Source organism: Myxine glutinosa, chromosome 11 (assembly GCF_964187855.1).
Source record: "Myxine glutinosa chromosome 11, kmMyxGlut1.1, whole genome shotgun sequence".
In the NCBI taxonomy this organism is placed as follows: Eukaryota; Metazoa; Chordata; class Myxini; order Myxiniformes; family Myxinidae; genus Myxine; species Myxine glutinosa.
The window spans coordinates 15,266,874-15,286,061 of NC_136271.1; the positions used below are offsets into that span (position 1 = coordinate 15,266,874).

The window sequence follows — 19,188 nt, forward strand, 5'->3', positions numbered from 1 at the left end:
TCTGCATCCTTGGACGATCCTTGAATGGGCCTGCGTGCCAATGACATGACAGATTTCAACACTATTTTTCTTTCTCTACAAGAGCGAGGCTCATAAAAGAGCACTATTTATTTCACTTTATCTTACTATAATTCACCAAATGTCCGTCTGTCTGTCTGTCTGTCTGTTCCCAGGTACCGCAAAAACGGCTGAACCGATCGCAACGAAATTTTGGGTGGGTAATCCTGGGACCCCCTGGAGTAAAAGAGGCTATATTGTTTTTCCAATTTTCCAGTTTTTCCAAACACGATGGAATAATATTTACCGATATGAACAGTGATGTGGCTTTTATTGAAATTCTACAAATACTGTTTAGATTTTGATGATTTGCGTGTGATATGATTTAACGGATGTTTATATAAATCGTTTAAAATAAAAAAAGCCTTCAATTTCTGATATTTTGCCTTTTCATTTGGGCCTCTCAATTGAAGCCCCGCCCGTAGGACAGGTACCGTTGCTAGTATTAGTGTATGTGGATTCCATTATTCATATCAAATTTTGAGTAATGCCCCCCAGACCCCCTGGCTTTTCTGGGCAAGTATCTATACCTGTATATGTTAACCTTCATTGAATGTTTACAACAAGGGAACACGTGACATCCGAGTGTAAATGCCACCTCCATGGAGGTCTGCCATCGAAGTACTAACCTGGCTTGACACCGCTTATAGTTTCTGAGATCTGACATGACTGGGTGCATTCAAGGCCATATATCATATGTAGGATACAACTGTGCTGAACAAATAGAGAAGCTGGAAGAACTGTAGGAACTCATTTGCTCTGCGTGGTTTTTGTTCCCACTGGTATAAAGCTTCGTACGTTTGCAATGATAATTGTTAATCAATTTCCATTCTAGTTTCTTGCAGAAACCTCTCCATAACTAAAATCGTCCTTGTTCGGTGGTTTATGACCTTCTTCCTTGGTGGGCAATTCGGTGAACGACCAATTCTGATATTTTTGGTTGAAATATCTGATGAATATGAAGAAGCCCTCATTTTATAAAGTGTAAATTTCTTGTTTTACTCTATAAACGGAAAGCCAACAAACTTCGCGGCATCTATGCAGTCGGTGTGTTGATCAGACGTCTCTTGAGATTTTGGAATAAAATGAAGGAAAAACAAACAGTCATGCTCCATGCTGGCATATGCGTAACTCGAGGCTAACAAAGGCCCAGGGGAGGCCCATCATGAGCCGCATTCATCTTCAACATGTCAGATAACTTCTGTTGCCTTGTTTGCTTCGTTCTCCTTTTTTTTTTTTTTGCCACAACGACTTCCGAGTCGACTTTGTCCATCAAGCATCAGGTAATGGTGGCTCCCCAATGAGGATGTCAACACGTCATAGAACAAATAAACCATTTTCTGAAGTTTGGTTGAAAATATTTTAAAACAGCCCAACAATAATAAGTATCTGTCTAAGGATACTGATTTGGCCAAACAACATATATACATATATATTTATATTTGTATATATAAATATATATATATATATATATATAGTGGCCCAAAACCCTGGGCACAGTTTGAAGAACGATACCTGCAACAAACAACTAAGTTTATTATTGTTCTTTGGTGCAAAACAAAATATGATTACTCGTTAAACAGTCTAATCGGTCTAATATACATGAAACAGATCAGTTCAAATGTTCAAACTGCATTCCTCCATTGTCTATGCACAGCTGTAGCCCTGACAAAACACCCTGACACACAGTTCTGCATGTTTCAGTCGTTAAGGCAGCAGTCTCATTACAGATGAATTGTTTCAAGTCTCCAATGGTCGTAGGATTCCTCTCATACACTTTGGGTTTGGGGAAACCCCAGAATAAGAAATCACATGGTGTTAAATCACAAGACAGCGGCGGCCATTCAATCGGACCACGACGGCCAATCCATTTGTCTGTAAAATTCAAATCAAGGGCCTGGCGTACACTGGCAGCATAATGAGCAGGCGCACCATCATGAATGAACCACATTTGGCCATCATTAATAATAATAATAATAATAATGCATTTATTTTATATAGCGCTTTTCAGGAAGCCCAAAGACGCTTTGACAGAGTGCAAAACATAATGCATAGCAAAACATAAAAACAATTGCAAAAAAAGAAGAATCAATAGGGAAATATTCAAAGCACAAAGGAGGGAGAAGGAGAGGAGATAGTCAGGGGTTAGATGCTGTGGGTTAAATGTTGAATGCAGTGTTGAACAGGTGGGTCTTGAGTGATGTTTTGAATGTGGTGAGTGAGGAGGAGTCTCTGATGGTGTGAGGTAGCGAGTTCCAGAGGGTGGGAGCAGCGATGGAGAAGGCCCTGTCCCCCCAGGATCTAAATTTGGTCCGGATGGGGGGGGGGGGGTCAGGAGGTTGGTACCAGCAGAGCGGAGGTTGCGGGTGGGAGTGTGTCTGGAGAGGTCAGCCAGGTAGGATGGGGCCAGGTTATGGAGGGCTTTGTAGGTCAAGAGGAGGATTTTGTACTGGATTCTCTGGGAGATGGGGAGCCAGTGAAGCTTGTAAAGGACGGGGGTGATGTGGTCACGTGTCCGGGAATGGGTGAGTAGACGGGCAGCGGAAATACTGTATCTGGCTTGTATCATTGAGTATCATTGAGTATCATTGAGTACTGTATCATTAAATACTGTATCATTGAGTGGAAATACCTGCTGCTCCAACATTATAAGGTAATTTTCAAAAAATATTTGTCCACCAATGTCTCCAGAAGAGATGCCTGCCCAGACGGACACACTAGCTTGATACTGGACGTTGTGTTCAACAGTAAATCGTGGGTTATCTACCACCAATATCACGCTGTTATGACGATTCACAGAAACAGATAAAGTAAACTTGGATTCATCTGACTACAAGATCCTGTTCTGCAAATCATTGTAAATAGCCATTAACCCAAGCAATGTCTCACATGCCTCAACGTGCCTGTCAAAATCATCCTCAGATAGTTGGTGAATTAATCTGGGTATGTATGGTTTAGCATTAAGGTCTTTTAGTGTTCTTTGAATCGATGATCGGCTTATGTTGGTGACGTTTGACAAACGAAAAGTTGATAATGGTGTGTTACAGTCGAGTTGTTGTTGAATGACCGCTCTGCTTTCCTCAGTTCGAACAGTACGAGGCCTACCTGGTGATTGTTTTGGAAGAATGCTGCCGGTTTCATCAAACTGCTTGTTTATTCTGCCGATGGTTCTTCTGTCAATTGTGTTGGCGCCACATTCTTTGACAAGTTGTCTGTGAACGTCAGCTGAATTTCCAGATACAGAATACAAGCGTACAGTGCAAATTTTCTGTCTCACGATATCATCCGTTATATTAGGGCGTTTAATTCACAATGAATTGAACTAATGCAAAGACAAACGTGTGCAGCACAGTGAGCGAAGCTCACCCCGATCCATATCACGTGATGCACCTCATCCTGTGCGCATCACGTGAGGCCTGTGCGTGTTGAAGCGGTCACATCCATTTACGAGTAATCATGTTTTATTTTGCACCAAAGAACAATAATAAACTTAGTTGTTTGTTGCAGGTATCGTTCTTCAAAATGTGCCCAGGGTTTCTGGACCACTCTGTATATATATATATTATATACATATGCTCCCTTGCAAGGGACTTCAAGAAAAGGTGGAGGCCATTAGGCCCATCCAAGCTGGTGCAATAGTTATTAACAAATAGTCTGTTACCAACCTATGGTTGTTTGTGCTCTTATCCCTTTAAATGCTGAATGTCAAGCAAGGAAGCAGCACGTACCATTTTAAAAGTCTTTGGTATGACTCGGCTGGGGTTTGAACCACCGACCTCCCATCATCCATAACCACAGAGTTCGGTTTAATTGTATCGGTTCGATTATACACGAAACTTAACAATAATTTATTTCTTGAATTAGTCCAGAACAAGCCAAACAGCACGAGCATCTCCTAACGGTGGCCGCACCACACAACCGCTCACAGACCTGAAAACCAGGCGACTGAATCCCTTCCCCCCCAAAGCCCTCTGGGAGTTCTTGGGGGGGGGGGGGGCTGCAGACGAAAGATGGAGGGCTGGGGCCGAATGCCTCCAGGCCCGTTTGCGCTGTCAGGCTTGGCTTGTCGAGGTCACAGGTCACCGCTTCCCTTGAGCCCAGTGAGACATGGTTAATGAAACAGCCCATCGATACGACAGAATTACCGAGCAATGCAAACATACCAGATAAGACCAGATAACCCGGTGGCAAGGACACCATCAAGCAAAGCATAAATGAGGCCTTTTAATCTAGTTTTGAGCACAAATCTTTATTGCCATCCTCCACAAGTCTTTGATCACTAGTAAGGAAATAATACCAAATTCCTCATTTTTAACGGAGTGGTTTTTTTCTTCCTCTTTTCGAACAGATCTTCCAAACAGTCGTATCCACACAAAGCATCGTATTGTTTATGGTGCTTTACTTTCCATCTCTGGAGATGGCACGTCAAATATTGCTGATGTAATAAAACAGACAATTTGTGAAAACAAGTCTTGCATAAAATGTGACAAATTTAACATCTTCATACTGGGCTAAAATTTTGGGTGAGTGATCTTCCGTAAACAAGTCTTGGTCCGCGGGCCTTCTCTTCTCGGACAAGTGGAACACTATTATGGAGGTTCCTGAGCACACCGCAGAGAACAAGAATCCATTGTGCGTGTGTAGACAGTAGGAGATAACGCCCGTGTCGGTGTTTACGCTTGGGCCTTTGGGGCACTCTTATCCCACCTGGCTCCGAAACTCCAAATAAACCAGCATGGGAAGCGGACCACAATGGGACCGCGTGTGAAAAGACACACGACGCAGAGCGCCCTCTGTCTGCTTCCTGCACTTCCCACAATGCTCTGCCTCTCCCATCTTCGAAAGTCGAACAGAAAAAATCTCGGTGGAAAAACGCCCCCTTTGCAATGTTCTCATGTGGCGGAGCAACACATGGAATGTTGGTCTCATAAGGCAGTTTCCACGCATTGTCCTCACCTTTCCAAAACGAGTGCCCATCTCGCTCGCTGGCATGACAACACGCGTCGCGACGTCTGCCATCCATCCCCGGAGCATTAGTTCCAGTACTCTGCCGTATGGGGAAAGAATGAACGCGACGCATTTCGAGATGCCAATTCTGATGCTTCTACACTGAACCACCGTGATCAATTTTCCGAAACGAGAGTAATTGAGTAATACCTGGAAACAATGACTCGATTCCAACTGACCATGTGACAAGTGAGGACCTGGAAAAGGCAGCACAAGCTTGAGGCCTCGAATCGCTTGGTCCACAACTCCGCTCTGTGTTCAGTTGTACACCTGAGAACATATGAGGCTTTAAATGGTGGACAAGGTTTGGTACGAACAGTGCAAACACCAACAATTATCTACTCAACATCAACTGAACACAGTTAAAATGTTTTAAGTTTGCTTAATACCTTTACTACCCATAAATGCTTGTAAAACGAACATTTACCCCGATTCTGAATAGCACGGCTGGTCACCTGCCATCTTTGATTAAATTACCTGGATTCCTCGCGGTCAGCATGTGACAACCGATTTATCACGACAACGAGAAGTGCCTTTTACTACCTGTGAACCACCAAGGAACTCCCCGTACAAACACAGCAACTCCTCTTGTTCCCATTCCTTTTAGACGCTGCCCTTAAGTCGGGGACACAAGACCCTCTGGTGACCTTGATTTGCCTTGGATGTCATCCACAGTATACAGACAGCACAGGCCACACCACTGCAGTCATCCTTGGACAAAGCAAAGCAGCTGTTGGAATACTGGGAAGAACTAGTGAATGTACCGAAATAACCTCACAATCCAGATGGTGCAGCAGATGTACAATCTTCCGTCCGATACGAGGGACTACCAATCGGTGTATCACAGGATAACAATTTTTTACTAACTAATTTATCGCAGGATAACAATCGTCAATATCCCTACACTAACGCTTCCCTTCTTCAAAATACACCATTCAATGGGTTTTGTCTCTTATAAAAGTCTATGCTTGGAAAACCCAGCTTTTGGCCACAAGCAATTGCTTATATGCAGGAAGTGGCTTCAGATTATGCAGGAAATGGCTTCAGATTATGCCGGAAGTGGCTTCAGATTATGCAGGAAGTGGCTTCAAATTATGCCGGAAGTGGCTTCAGATTATGCAGGAAGTGGCTTCAGATTATGTCGGAAGTGGCTTCAGATTATGCCGGAAGTGGCTTCAGATTATGCCGGAAGTGGCTTCGGATTTACAAAACAGATATTAGTGATTGCAAATCCGGGTCCGGACTGGAGACACAAGGATGGGTGCTCCAGATATTAGAAACCACCGGTAGACAACACATTTGATTCCTGTGTTCACAGGGCTGGATGCCCATGATGGAAGACGAGCGACAGACGAATGGACTCCTCCTAATGGCAACGACGGACTATATTAAAGTTTCAAAGCCTAGCCGACAAGTAAGGCCCTGTCCAACACCAGCTCAATCAAATACACTTTCAAGTGACCTTCCATTGACTGGAAGCAACAATCACCACCAACCACATGTTGCTGGTCCTTCACTGACAATGATTGTTTTTTAAAAGTGGAACATCTAGATTTGAGTTGGAGCGAATTTATATATATCATATATATATGATTGATCTACACTAGATCCAGTTGGAAAAACTCAAATATATGGCTCAACGTCTTTTTAGAACCTTTTCATCTCCATTCCTATATCAGTTACCTGTTGGTTCCATCATTGTTCCAATGTGGAATGACACACAGTGCAAGGCGAAGCCCCACTGCTCGAGGATTTTGCCAAACGCCGGAAGAGCATCCACGTGAGATGATTGGAGCAGATGCATTTGGAGAGGGAATAAAATGTAGGGAAGACAGTGCTGCTCCTGTTTTGACCACGGTGAGGAAAGAATGGCGGGAGGGGAGGAAGGGGGGGCTGGAAAACAATTCGGATGTTCCTGCATCGGAGGAAGGAAGGAAGCGAGATGGAGGAGGTACAAAATGCTTGATGCTTTTACCTGCAAGCCGGTGGACATGGATTTTATTCAACATGAGCATGGAATGAAGTCTGGCCTGGCCTGGATTATTGGCACGGTAAGCCACCATCTTCGATACGTTTACGCCTACAGCGGGGGTGGACGTGCTTGAAACTTTTCCTTTGATAACACCTTCGTTTACATTTCTTTATCGTGGAACTTATCACAATCCCAAAACAACGGAAATTTTTTTATTTCATTTGTTCCACTTGAAAAGGGCTTGCACTTGCATAACCACAAAGGCAGGCCGGAGTAGGGGCGGGTTTAAGGACACTGACCATACAGAGATCCTGCTGTGATCCAGACCCTGGGCAAATTCTTAACATAATCCTAGTTTGAAAAGGTCCACGTGTGTATATGTGAAAGTCTGTGAATTCGCTGCAGGATGAAAGGAAGTGGTTTAACGCAAATGCAGAACAGCCTTTTGCTCCTTCAGTCGACACGTATGTGTGGGTAACAGGGCAGCAGCTGCACAGCAGGAAACGTCTACCGTAGATCCTCCAGGTACTCAAATCACAAGGATACACAAGGTCTATCAAAGTCTGCCAATTACCGTACACCGCGGCCTAACATTTATAGAAGCCTATTCTAATGCCTTCAGATGGACCTGTTGCAGGATCTGCTTGAGCTGTTAATCCTACAATATTAATATGAGTTTCCTTAAGAGGAACTTCAACGCAAGAGGCCATTACACTGCTGAGTCTGGTAAACACCCAATTGCTATAAATTGTACAGTTGGGATAATCGGGATTTTCCTAATGTTACAATGTTAATGTTACAGAATGACTCGGAACGTGTGATTGATGTCTTGGTTTAAGTTTAGAATATGTGATATATGGATGCTGTGAAGAGGAACAGGTTGAGATTGTTTGGTCATGTGTTGAGGAAGGATGAAAGTGACTGGTTGAGAAGAGTGATGGAAATGAATGCAGAAGGAAGTAGAGGACGGGGAAGACCGAGAAAGCCTTGGCTAAAGATGGTCGAAGAAGAAATCTGTCGGCAGGTAGGCAGGCTTCTCCAACAAAATCCGCTGTAGGCGGGCCTTCCCCAGATAGATTAGGGTCTGTGCCACCATCTCTTATCTTCCGCCATCCAAAACCTTGATCTTTTCTACCCCCATTAATTCACCCCAGATGCACTTTTCTGAAATTCCGGCTTATTTCCTGGAACTCCTAGCAGTGTCCATATGTTTTATACCTCTCCACCCCCCACTCCCCCCACCCCCTTCCCGTGCCTCCTCCCCCCAAGCCCTCTCCCTCCCACAGATCTCCCGATGTCCCTGTTGTCTACTGTTGTACTTGTGTGCTTCTCCCTCTCTCCCCATCTTGTCTCCCGCTCCAGTTATCATATGTTGTATGTGTCAGTTTGTCTTTTTGTGATTAATGTTAGCTTTTACACGAGCCTCGATCTGGTATACAAAAAAAAAAATGCGGGCAAGGGGGTTAACAAGGGGAGATGCAGAAAATAGGGCAAAATGAAGAAGATTGTCATGGGGCCCGCATGGCTAACCCCTACTTTAGCAGGGAAAATGGCCTTAAAATGCCTGTTGTATAATCAGTTAGTAGGAAAAATTGAGGAATATTGGAAAAGTGAAATTATAATTTAGATCATGCAGATCTAGAGAAATAAAATGTTTGGAAAGGTTACATGTGACCTTAAATGACCTGCATAGCAAGCTGGGGCCATACTGATTGGAGAGTAGCGTGGTTCATTGGCCAATGACAAAAATCTGTGCCTCTTGGACAGCTACGCCACCCGACCTGAATGCCCAGACACACCTGTCCTGACTGGACATGACCGCTCGGCCAGAGAGGAGGACGACGCTTTGTCCGATTGGTTGATCACCCAGCAACGGACCATATACTCCAGGTATGGTTAGACTGATTGGTCTGTGCAGAGTGAGGTCACCTATTGGGCTGTGTATGAATACTGGATAATAGGTGAGGAATAAAGGAAGGGTCACCTACGCCTCCACCACCTTCCCCGAGGAAGAGGACCACAAACCCAGAACCAAAGGTCTTATAGGAAAAAAATTACAATAAAAACATCTTCTTGAGAGAGGAGCAGATCATGTGGTGAGGAATGCACGTGATTTGGGACATTCAGAAACTGTGTCTCTCCCTCGTTCTGTCAAATGAGGAAGTTTCATTTGAGATTTATACTGCAGCACCTGCCAAAGCGACAACAACTAGCACTAAATAATTGTACACAAATATTGTATGAAACGTAATAATTGAACAGGGCAATGAAAAAGTCCAGCCAGGAAATCAGTGGGATAATTGGGATTATCCAAATGTCCCACCGAAGCACAATCCCTGCGGGTTTTCAAGGTCATCGGCCATTGGTCGGTCCATTCTCTGTGCCGATTTAACACCAGAGCGGAGCAAGACCAGATGTATCATACAACACAACACACCGATGCATATAATTCCCAGTCTCCTACGTCAGCCGCAGACACAAATGTGTATCACATGTGAGAATCAGCCCCGTCCAACACCAAGTACGAAACACTGCACTTGCCAAAACCAGACAGGCAGGTCAACATTACTCACCAGCAAAGGATTCTCCATGTCTACCGGAATAAGGGCTGTGGAGATCCTCCTTCTTTGCATCAATAACCTGGTAAGAAAAAAAAGTCATTCAATCAATAACATAGAAGGGAAATGGCGATATTTCTGGCCCCTTTCACGTGCACCTCCAGTCCTGAAACGGAAATAGTGGGGTCGTGTTGATGCTATGCACCCCAAATAGACAATTTAGATCCAGCAGAAAGCGGAGACCATATGTTCTTCCAGTTATCTGTTAAAAGTTAACCCTGGAGTAATTATAGTCACTATCTCAAGGTCCTGGGTGGCCCTCTTAGAAGCAGTGTCAGCCGTGGGATGTGAGCCGGACCATAGAGGGAAAAGTATCTTTATGGTCCACTCTTCCTTTATCTCAACCCTCCGCGCAAATCACTATACATGGGTGGCTACACCGGTACTGCCCATCCGCGAGACTTCGTGCATCTGCACAGAAATAGGAAGGGAAGTATTTTTGTGAATGCCATACTTGTAAGTTAACAAGAATGACCGCTCTGTGGTCACAACCTGCGACAAAATCCGGTAACGGGCGATTGGGAAACACACATTTAAAGCACACTTAAAAGATGAATAGGGCGATTGGGAAACACATTTAAAGCACACTTAAAAGATTAACAGGATGATTGGGAAACACGCATTTAAAGCACACTTAAAAGATGCACAGGGTGAATGGGAAAACACGCATTTAAAGCACACTTAAAAGATGAACAGGGTGATTGGGGAACACGCATTTAAAGCGCACTTAAAAGATGAACAGGGTGATTGGGGAACACGCATTTAAAGGACTCTTAAAAGATGAACAGGATGATTGGGAAACACGCATTTAAAGCACACTTAAAAGATGAACAGGGTGATTGGGAAACATGCATTTAAAGCACACTTAAAAGATGAACAGGGTGATTGGGAAACACACATTTAAAGCACACTTAAAAGATGAACAGGGCGATTGGGAAACACACATTTAAAGCACACTTAAAAGATGAACAGGGTGATTGGGAAACACGCATTTAAAGCACACTTAAAATATGAACAGGGCGATTGGGAAACACACATTTAAAGCACACTTAAAATATGAACAGGGCGATTGGGAAACACATTTAAAGCACACTTAAAAGATGAACAGGGCGATTGGGAAACACATTTAAAGCACACTTAAAATATGAACAGGGCGATTGGGAAACACACATTTAAAGCACACTTAAAAGATGAACAGGGCGATTGGAAACACATTTAAAGCACACTTAAAAGATGAACAGGGCGATTGGGAAACACACATTTAAAGCACACTTAAAAGATGAACAGGGCGATTGGGAAACTATTAATGTGCTATTAAAAAATGAACTCGACACATCTCATCCATGTCACCCTACACAATGGTTACATCAGAACAAGCTGATTCGTCACGTTCAAATATTATGTAACGCTATTTTTTTGAGGGAGGCGAATACAGTGCATGCTGACAGACTTGATTAAACCTTACTTATAATTTTTATTCGATTTTGATTAGATTTTTTTCAGGGTTCCTCATTGTGAATAACACCCGACCCAAAACAATGCAAAAGGAAATCTGACGCAAAAAACCCGGGCATTTTATAATCAGCAGAGGCCTACAGGCCTGATGTCTTAGGCGACTATAATGATGGCGATGGCGACCATCTTGTTTTACCTGGGTACCATGGTAGGTGGAGTCAAGCGACAAATGTGGGTGGGGTCTGGCTGTTGGTCAACCAATGGGTGCACATTTCAAAAATCGACCCCAACAAGAATCACAACAGCAGTAACGTGGAGCTCTTTTAGACCTGTGACACATCGCAGGTAATAAAAAGAATCTAAACAAGAAAGAGGAATCAGAGATTGCAGACCCTCGCCAGGATGTGTTTTCAGTGGTTTTTAAAGCTTGTGTTAAAAATAATAATATGGCGGCCGAACCACGTGACCGATGACGTCATCATTATTTATTTTTTCTCCAGCAATTTATCCCGAGATGACGCTCAATAATTTTCATCTTGATCGCATGAAGTTTTGTACTTGTCGAATTATGATGTCATAATGGAGGCACCTATGACATCATAATTAACAGATGTTATTTTCCATGGAGAGTTATTTACAATGAGTCATGTCTCAATTTTTTCTATGCAGCACTTTCAGAGATATAGAGGTGCAAAGTTTTTTGTTTTTTCCAAGATGGCGGCCGAAGCACGTGACCTATGACATCACAATTATCATTTAAAAAAAATTCAAGTGGAGTTGCACCTATGGTGAAAATTTCCTGTCAATCGGACCAACGGTTGCAGAGAAAATCATATTTATTCTGTGCGGGCAAACAAGCAAACAGACAGACAAATGAAAAATCGGTCAGAGACCAAGAACTTGCCGGAATATACTTTTTTTTTTGGCCATTTTGGACAAATATGGCGGCCGAACCACGTGATCAATGACGTCATTATTTGTTTTCTAAACAAATTTATTCCGAGATTATGCTCAAGAATTATGCTTCCGGTCCCTCGAGCGACGAGGCTTGCTTCGATCTCTCCACGGCATCAAAGTTTGAGTGTTTTCCCCTTTCGTTTCTTTGTCAAATTTCCGCTGGGTATTTTGTTGTGTATGTGTTATTGTGTGTTTCTATTTGGTTTTGTAGTTGTTGCAAATTTGTGTGTAATTAGTCGTTTTTTTGTTCGCGCCTCGTGCGCCTTGGTCTCTCCGGGCTCCCTCCCCCCGTCAGTGTTTTGTGAATATGGGTTCTTTCCTTCCTAGTATTTGCTTGTTTCTTTGATTTTCTTTTCTCCCCCCTACCTCTCACGAACATCTTCCCCTTTGTCCAGCGTTTTGAAAACAGAACAAGCAAATAAACAAACAAAAAAAAATTCTATATTAATTCTTTGTCTCCTCCCAGACACGTGCTTGTTCGATCTCCTCCTCGTCTCGACTTGTGCCCCGCCCCCTATATCTAATTGTCTTCCACCTCTGCTCCTGCTTTCTCAAATCCACGTTCTCAATTAGAGACTTTTCCCAGATTGTTTTTCATGGTTTTGTTTAAATATTATTTAAATATGTTTAAACCGCAGCCGTGATGCTGACGCCGCCCTCCCCCCCCCCCCCCCCCCAGAATTTCCATGTTTTAAACGTTTCCCAGTGTGTACCCTGGATTAGAATAGGTACACCGTATCCCTGCGTGTCGTAAGAGAAGACTAAGAGGGTTGGCGTCAGGAAGGGCATCCGGCCATAAAAACATTGCCTCAAAAAGAGAACCATGACAATTACAACTACATATGGGCAGGGTACAGCCCGAAGTGGAGATCGGTTTCTGAGGTTTGGGACATGGAATGTAGGGACAATGACAGGGAGATCAGGAGAAGTGGTGGAAGTATTGGTCAGAAGAAGAGTGGACATATGTTGTGTGCAAGAGACGAGATGGAAGGGAAGTGGTGTGAGGGGTAGGTGTGAGGTGTGAGGTGTGAGGTGTGAGGGGTAGTGGTGTGAGGGGTAGTGAAGGGTAGGCAGGGACAGAAATACAAGTTTATGTGGCAAGTGTGCCTGGAGGGCGTGAATGGTGTTGTGTCCTGTTTTCTGAGGAGTTTGTCGACAGTGTGGTGAGTGTGACTAGAGTGAGTGATAGGTTGATGATGGTGAAAATGATGATTGGAAAGCTCTTGGTAAACGTCATCTCGAACGTCATCTTGGTCAACGTCATATGCTCCGCAGGTTGGTCGAAGCGATGAAGAGAAGGACAAGTTCTGGTGTGCGATAGAGAAGCTGATGGAAAACGTGAAAGATGAGGAAGTTGTTGTGGTAGGAGACCTAAATGGACATGTGGGAAGGAGTATGGATGGTTTTGACGGAGTTCATGGGGGTTACGGATATGGTGCGAGAAATGGAGAAGGTGAAAGGATTTTGGAGTTTGATGATGGAGCTGATTTGTTGATTTGTAATACTCAGTTCCAGAAAGAGGATAATAAACTTGTTACATACACGTCAGGTGGGTCGACGACAACCGTTGACTACCTGATGGTGCATAGGCGAGATAGGGGGCACCTCCGGGACACAAAGGTGATCCCGGGGGAGGAGGCTGTTTCACAGCACCACTTAGTTGTCTGCGACATAAGGGTGAAAGGTGCGAGGAGAGCTCGGCAGGTGAAGTACCAACCGAGAATGAAGGTGTGGAGGTTGAAAGAGGTGACAGTAAGGGAGACATTAAAAGAGAGGCTGAGTAGGGTGGAGGATGATGTGGTTGAGCTTGAACGTGGTTGGATGTCAATGAAAGATAGTCTGTTGGGAGCCGTTGGTGAGGTATGTGGATGGACAAAAGGACCACCGAGGCACTCGGAAACATGGTGGTGGGATGATGAAGTTGGAAAGAGGATTGATGAGAAGAGGAAGAAGTTCAAGGAGTGGAAGAAGGCGAAGGGTACGGGAGCAGAAAAAGCAGAGCATGAAAGTTATTAGGCAGCCAAGAAGGCTGCAAAGAAAGAGGTAGCAAAGGCGCAGGAGGCATGTAGGAAAATGTTCGGAGAACGCTTGGATTCGGAAGAGGGTCAGAAAGCAGTATTCAGGATTGCAAAGCAGATAGCGAAAGAGAGGTGTGATGTGATGGGGGTGAGTTGCTTGAAGGATGAAGTGGGACAAATCGTTGTCGACCCAGATGGAATTAAAGGAAGATGGAAAAGATATATGGAAATGCTGTTGAACACAGAGAATGAATGAGATGGCAACATAGAGAGTAACCCAGTTTTAAGACCGGCAGAGAAGATAACTGAGAAGGAAGTTGAGGAAGCGATAAAAGCAATGAAGGGCAGAAAAGCGGGAGGGCCGACGGGAGTTGTGGGAGATATGTTGAAGGCAGCAGGAAGTTGGGGTGTCAAGAGAATGACAGAGATCTGTAATCTGGTGGTGAAAGAAGGCCGCATTCCAGTGGATTGGGAACTGAGTACACTCGTCCTTTTATACAAGGGGAAAGGTGACCCTCTGGAGTGTGGCTCGTACCGAGCGATAAAGTTATTGGAGCATGGAATGAAGGTATTGGAAAGGGTGTTGGAGAGGAGGATAAGGAAGAAAGTGAAGATCGACGAAATGCAGTTTGGATTTATGCCAGGAAGAGGAACGACAGACGTGCTTTTCATTGTGAGGCAGTTGCAGGAGAAGTACATGGAGAAGAGGAAGAAGTTGTTTCTTGGGTTTGTTGATCTGGAGAAAGCATTCGATAGGGTTCCACGCAAAGTATTGACATGGGCATTGAAGAAGTTAGGAGTGGAGGAATGGTTGATCAGAGTAGTGATGGCAATGTGCAAAAGAGCGCGCATAGCTGTAAGGACGAAGGACGGGAACAGTGGTGAGTTTGAGGTGAAGGTGGGAGTGCATCAGGGGTCGGTACTAAGTCCACTCCTATTTGTAGCTGTGATGGAGGTGCTGGCTCAGAACGTAAAGGAGGGTTTGCCGTGGGAGTTGTTGTATGCAGATGATCTGGTGTTGATTGCGGAAAGTATGGATGGACTGATGGAAAAGATGAACAAGTGGAAGGAATGTATGGAGACAAAAGGTCTGAAGGTGAATATCGGAAAGACGAAGGTGATGGCAAGTGGTAAAGCATGTGGTGAGGTGGAAAGAACTGGGAAGTGGCCCTGTGCTGTGTGTAGGAAGGGTGTCGGAGTGAACTCCATTCAATGTACAATGTGCGCTGAGTGGGTTCATCAAAAATGTAGTGGTCTGAGAGGGTCATTAACCAGTGTGGCAGCTACATTCAAATGTAAGGTGTGCACAGAGGGAGCTGCAGATGGAGGAAATGTTGAGTTGGATCTTGGAGATGGCATGAAGCTGGAAGGTGTGTAAACATTTTGCTACCTTGGAGACATGCTGAATGGAGAAGGTGGATCAGACTCGGCAACGGTTGCGAGAGTGAGATGTGCATGGAAGAAGTTTCGGGAACTGAGTGGCGTGCTGATGATGAGGGGAGTGTCGTTGAAGCTGAAGGGAAAGGTGTATGCTGCATGTGTGAGAAGTGTTATGATTTATGGGAGCGAGACATGGGTAATGAACGTAGAGCAGCAACGAAGGTTGGAAAGGGTGGAAATGCGAATGGTTCGACGGATGTGCGGAGTATCGTTGAGAGAGAGGAAGACAAATGATGAATTGCGAAAGATGATGGGAATAGAGCCTGTGATTGATGCTGTGAAGAGGAACAGGTTGAGATGGTTTGGTCATGTGTTGAGGAAGGATGAAAGTGACTGGTTGAGAAGAGTGATGGAAATGAATGTAGAAGGAAGTAGGGGACGGGGAAGACCGAGAAAGACTTGGCTAAAGATGGTGGAAGAAGAAATGCGGGCAAGGGGGTTAAAAAGGAGAGATGCAGAAAATAGGGCAAAATGGAGAAGATTGTCATGGGGACCGCAAGGCTAACCCCCGCTCTAGTAGGGAAAATGGCCTTTAAAATGCATGTTGTTGTGTTGTTGTATTATGCTCAAGAAATTTCATCTTGATCAGATGACGTTTTGTACTCGTTTTACATTATGACGTTTTACATATAAAAAAAAACAAACATAGTTTTACATATAAAACATTACTTGTTTTATACATTATGACGTCATAATGGAGGCACCATCATCATCATCATTAACATATTTTATTCCCCATGTTGAGTTATTTACAATGAGCCGTGTCTAAATTTTTTCTATTCAGCACTTTCGCAGATATGGAGGTGCAAAGTTTTTCCGTTTTTCCAAGATGGCTGCCGAACCACGTGACCGATGACGTCATCATTATTTTTTTTCTCCACCAGTTTATGCCCACATGGCGTTCAAGAAATTGCATCTTGATCGGATGAAGTTTTGTACTTGTCGAATTATGACGTCGTAATGGAGGCACCCATGACATCATCATTAACATGTTTTATTCCCCATGGAGTCCTTTACAATGAGCCATGTCTCAATTTTTTCTATTCAGCACTTCCGGAGATATGGAGGTGCAAAATTTTTGGGTTTTTCCAAGATGGCGGCCGAACCACGTGACCGATCACGTCATCATTAACATATTTGATTCCCCATGGAGAGTTCTTTACAATGAGCCATGTCGCAATTTTTTCTATTCAGCACTTTCGGAGATATAGAGGTGCAAAATTTTTCGGTTTTTCCAAGATGGCGACCGAACCACGTGACCGATGACATCATCATTATCATATTTTATTCCCCATGGAGAGTTCTTTACAATGAGCCACGTCTCAATCTTTTCTATTCGGCACTTTTGGAGATATAGAGGTGCAAAGTTTTTGGGGTTTTTCCAAGATGGCGGCCGAACCACGTGACCGATGACGTCATCAATTGGGCACAGTCTATTCCAGGGCAAGCCAAATATGTGTGTAAAGTTTGGCGATTCTACGTGCAACGGTGTAGACGTAGTACTGCGAACAAACAGACAGACAGACAAACCAACCGATCAAAATACTTGCCGGAAAAACAAACGGACTCAAATGCAATACCCTCTCCTCAGGCGAGGGTAATATTATACACACGTAAAAAAAAGAAGAAGCAGAAACCTTTATGGAGTGTCCTGTCATCCTTCAGAGGATAAAGTTAGGATTGAGTAGCAGGGAGATATGGGGATGTTGTGGAAGGGTTATTCAATGCAGTATCAGCGATGAAAGTTGAATTATTGTAATTGCCAAATAACAGCTTCTTGTGCAGGAGACCTTTGGAGGTGGTGGGAAAACATGATGCTTTGCACAAGATAACCGTGATCCAGGTAAAAATCAGATCAGGAAATACAAACACCAAAAAACACAGCCTGGGTTTAAAGCAGCACGATACACTGATTTCGCTGTCTTTAGCAGTCACCATTGGAGAGCACGATTACATCATCAAGGCAATGGAAATATTAGGATACCAACCTCGATTATAAATATGAATTAGATGGTATACATGGAATACTTACCCTGCGCAGTCAACTTGTTGCGAGCCAATTCTCCTGCTTTCGAACGTTTTTTTTTCTTTGATCCAATATGGCTGCCAGACCAGGTGAGTGATTACATCATAAATTTATATTCTCTAATATAATTGTTGCGTAGATCACGCTCAATAAATTTCAAACTGATCAGACTAAGCGTTGTCCCTGTCGAATTATGACGTCATAATTACGGCACCAATGACGTCATCATTAACAACACCTATTCCCCATGCAGAGTTCTTTACAATGAGCCATGTTTCAATTTATTTCATGGAGTGGTTTTGGAGATATAGAGGTGCAACGTTTTTCGATTGTTCCAATATGGCGCCTGTACCACGTGACCTATGACGTCATAACTATCATTTAAAAAATCTGCAGGAGTCGCCGCTCCTATGGTACAAATTTCGTGTTCGTCGGACTAACAGTTACAGAGGGAATTTTTTTCCATACTAATCAGATCAAGTGTTGTACTTGTCGAATTATGACGTCATAATGAAAGCACCGATGACATCATCATCATCAACATCAACATATCGTATTTCCCATGGGGAGTACTTGACAATGAGCCTTGTTTCAACTTTTTTGCATTGAGTCGTGTGGGAGATATAGAGGTGTTAACCTTTTTCCAAGATCGCGTCCGTGCTACGTGACCTATGAGGTCATAATTATGAATAAAAAAATTCTACTCCCATGGTAAAATTTCGTGTCAATCGGAGCAACGGTTGCTGAGAAAGTGAATTTTTAAAATGCAGACACGCCACACGTACGTACGCAACTGAAGGCCTAACCCTGCTTTTCGCTTCACGAGCGCAGGGTAACAAGCGGGAGAATTGCTTTGCAATAAATGTCTCCTACCATGTTTCAGTTCAATATGTTAAATGGGAAGGGGGAAAGGTCTGGAAAACGGACATGTATAATACATGGTATTTTCTAAGTCCAAAAAGACCACAACTCCATGAAAAATTGGTGAAAAGCCCTGGAACTCAAACTTATCATTATAAAGCCATGGACCAAGTTTCAGTTGAATAAGTTACAGGGTATGAAATAAAAGAGCAGAAAACCACAGGTGAGTCCGGACAGACGGACCGAGAGCACCTATCGTCCCCTCCAGGTAGGAGACCAATAATAATTGGACAAACACCTGATTTATTCACTCATTTTGAATGCAGCCTGTGGCTCCTGGTTGCACCATTGCAGTGCCCCTATAGGTTAGGACAGGAATTTCGAAACAACAGGCAGCCTACTCTTAGTGAAGGACACCGTGGGATCTTCAACGTTCGTTAATAATGCTAGCAGACGAGACCTCCAGTTTGACGTCCATCCGATGGACGGTGCACACATTGATGCCTCGCCTTACCTGGTTCAGCACAAGGGTGGCAGTTTACAGGCAGGTTAGGATTCAAACCCAGGCTTGACGGCTCAGAGGCGTGTGCGCATACCTCGAGGCGATCCTGCCAATCCAACGTCTGATGAATGAGCGACACGAGGGCACCCTCAGCTGGCTTATATATGTACTACAAAATAGTCAATGAAGGATCAAACATCTCTCAAGTTGTGCAGTGGATTTTTATCTGGCCTGCTTCACATTCTCAGGTAAAGCAAGGGCTCATATGATGCTGT

At 43.8% G+C, this 19,188-nt stretch overlaps 1 protein-coding gene across 3 annotated transcripts; it reads right to left on the minus strand.

Annotated features, from left to right (window-relative positions):
- Positions 1-4,285: 4,285 nt before the first annotated feature.
- On the minus strand, positions 4,286-18,354 carry LOC137436430 (uncharacterized). Of its 3 annotated transcripts, none has more exons than XM_068130200.2 (5): positions 17,162-18,354; positions 9,610-9,676; positions 6,748-6,979; positions 5,215-5,334; positions 4,286-5,104 (listed from the first exon to the last, which is right to left on the minus strand). In XM_068130200.2, the coding sequence occupies exons 1-5, from the start codon at positions 17,180-17,182 to the stop codon at positions 4,756-4,758; spliced, it is 789 nt and encodes a 262-aa protein (XP_067986301.1). In that variant the 5' UTR covers positions 17,183-18,354; the 3' UTR covers positions 4,286-4,755. The 3 variants fall into 3 exon arrangements, 2 of the variants coding, with proteins under 2 accessions (XP_067986301.1, XP_067986302.1); XM_068130201.2 differs by having other exon boundaries at positions 6,748-6,907; positions 17,162-18,353; XR_010986270.2 differs by lacking the exons at positions 6,748-6,979; positions 17,162-18,354 and having other exon boundaries at positions 9,610-12,325.
- Between the last annotated feature and the right edge of the window lie 834 nt (positions 18,355-19,188).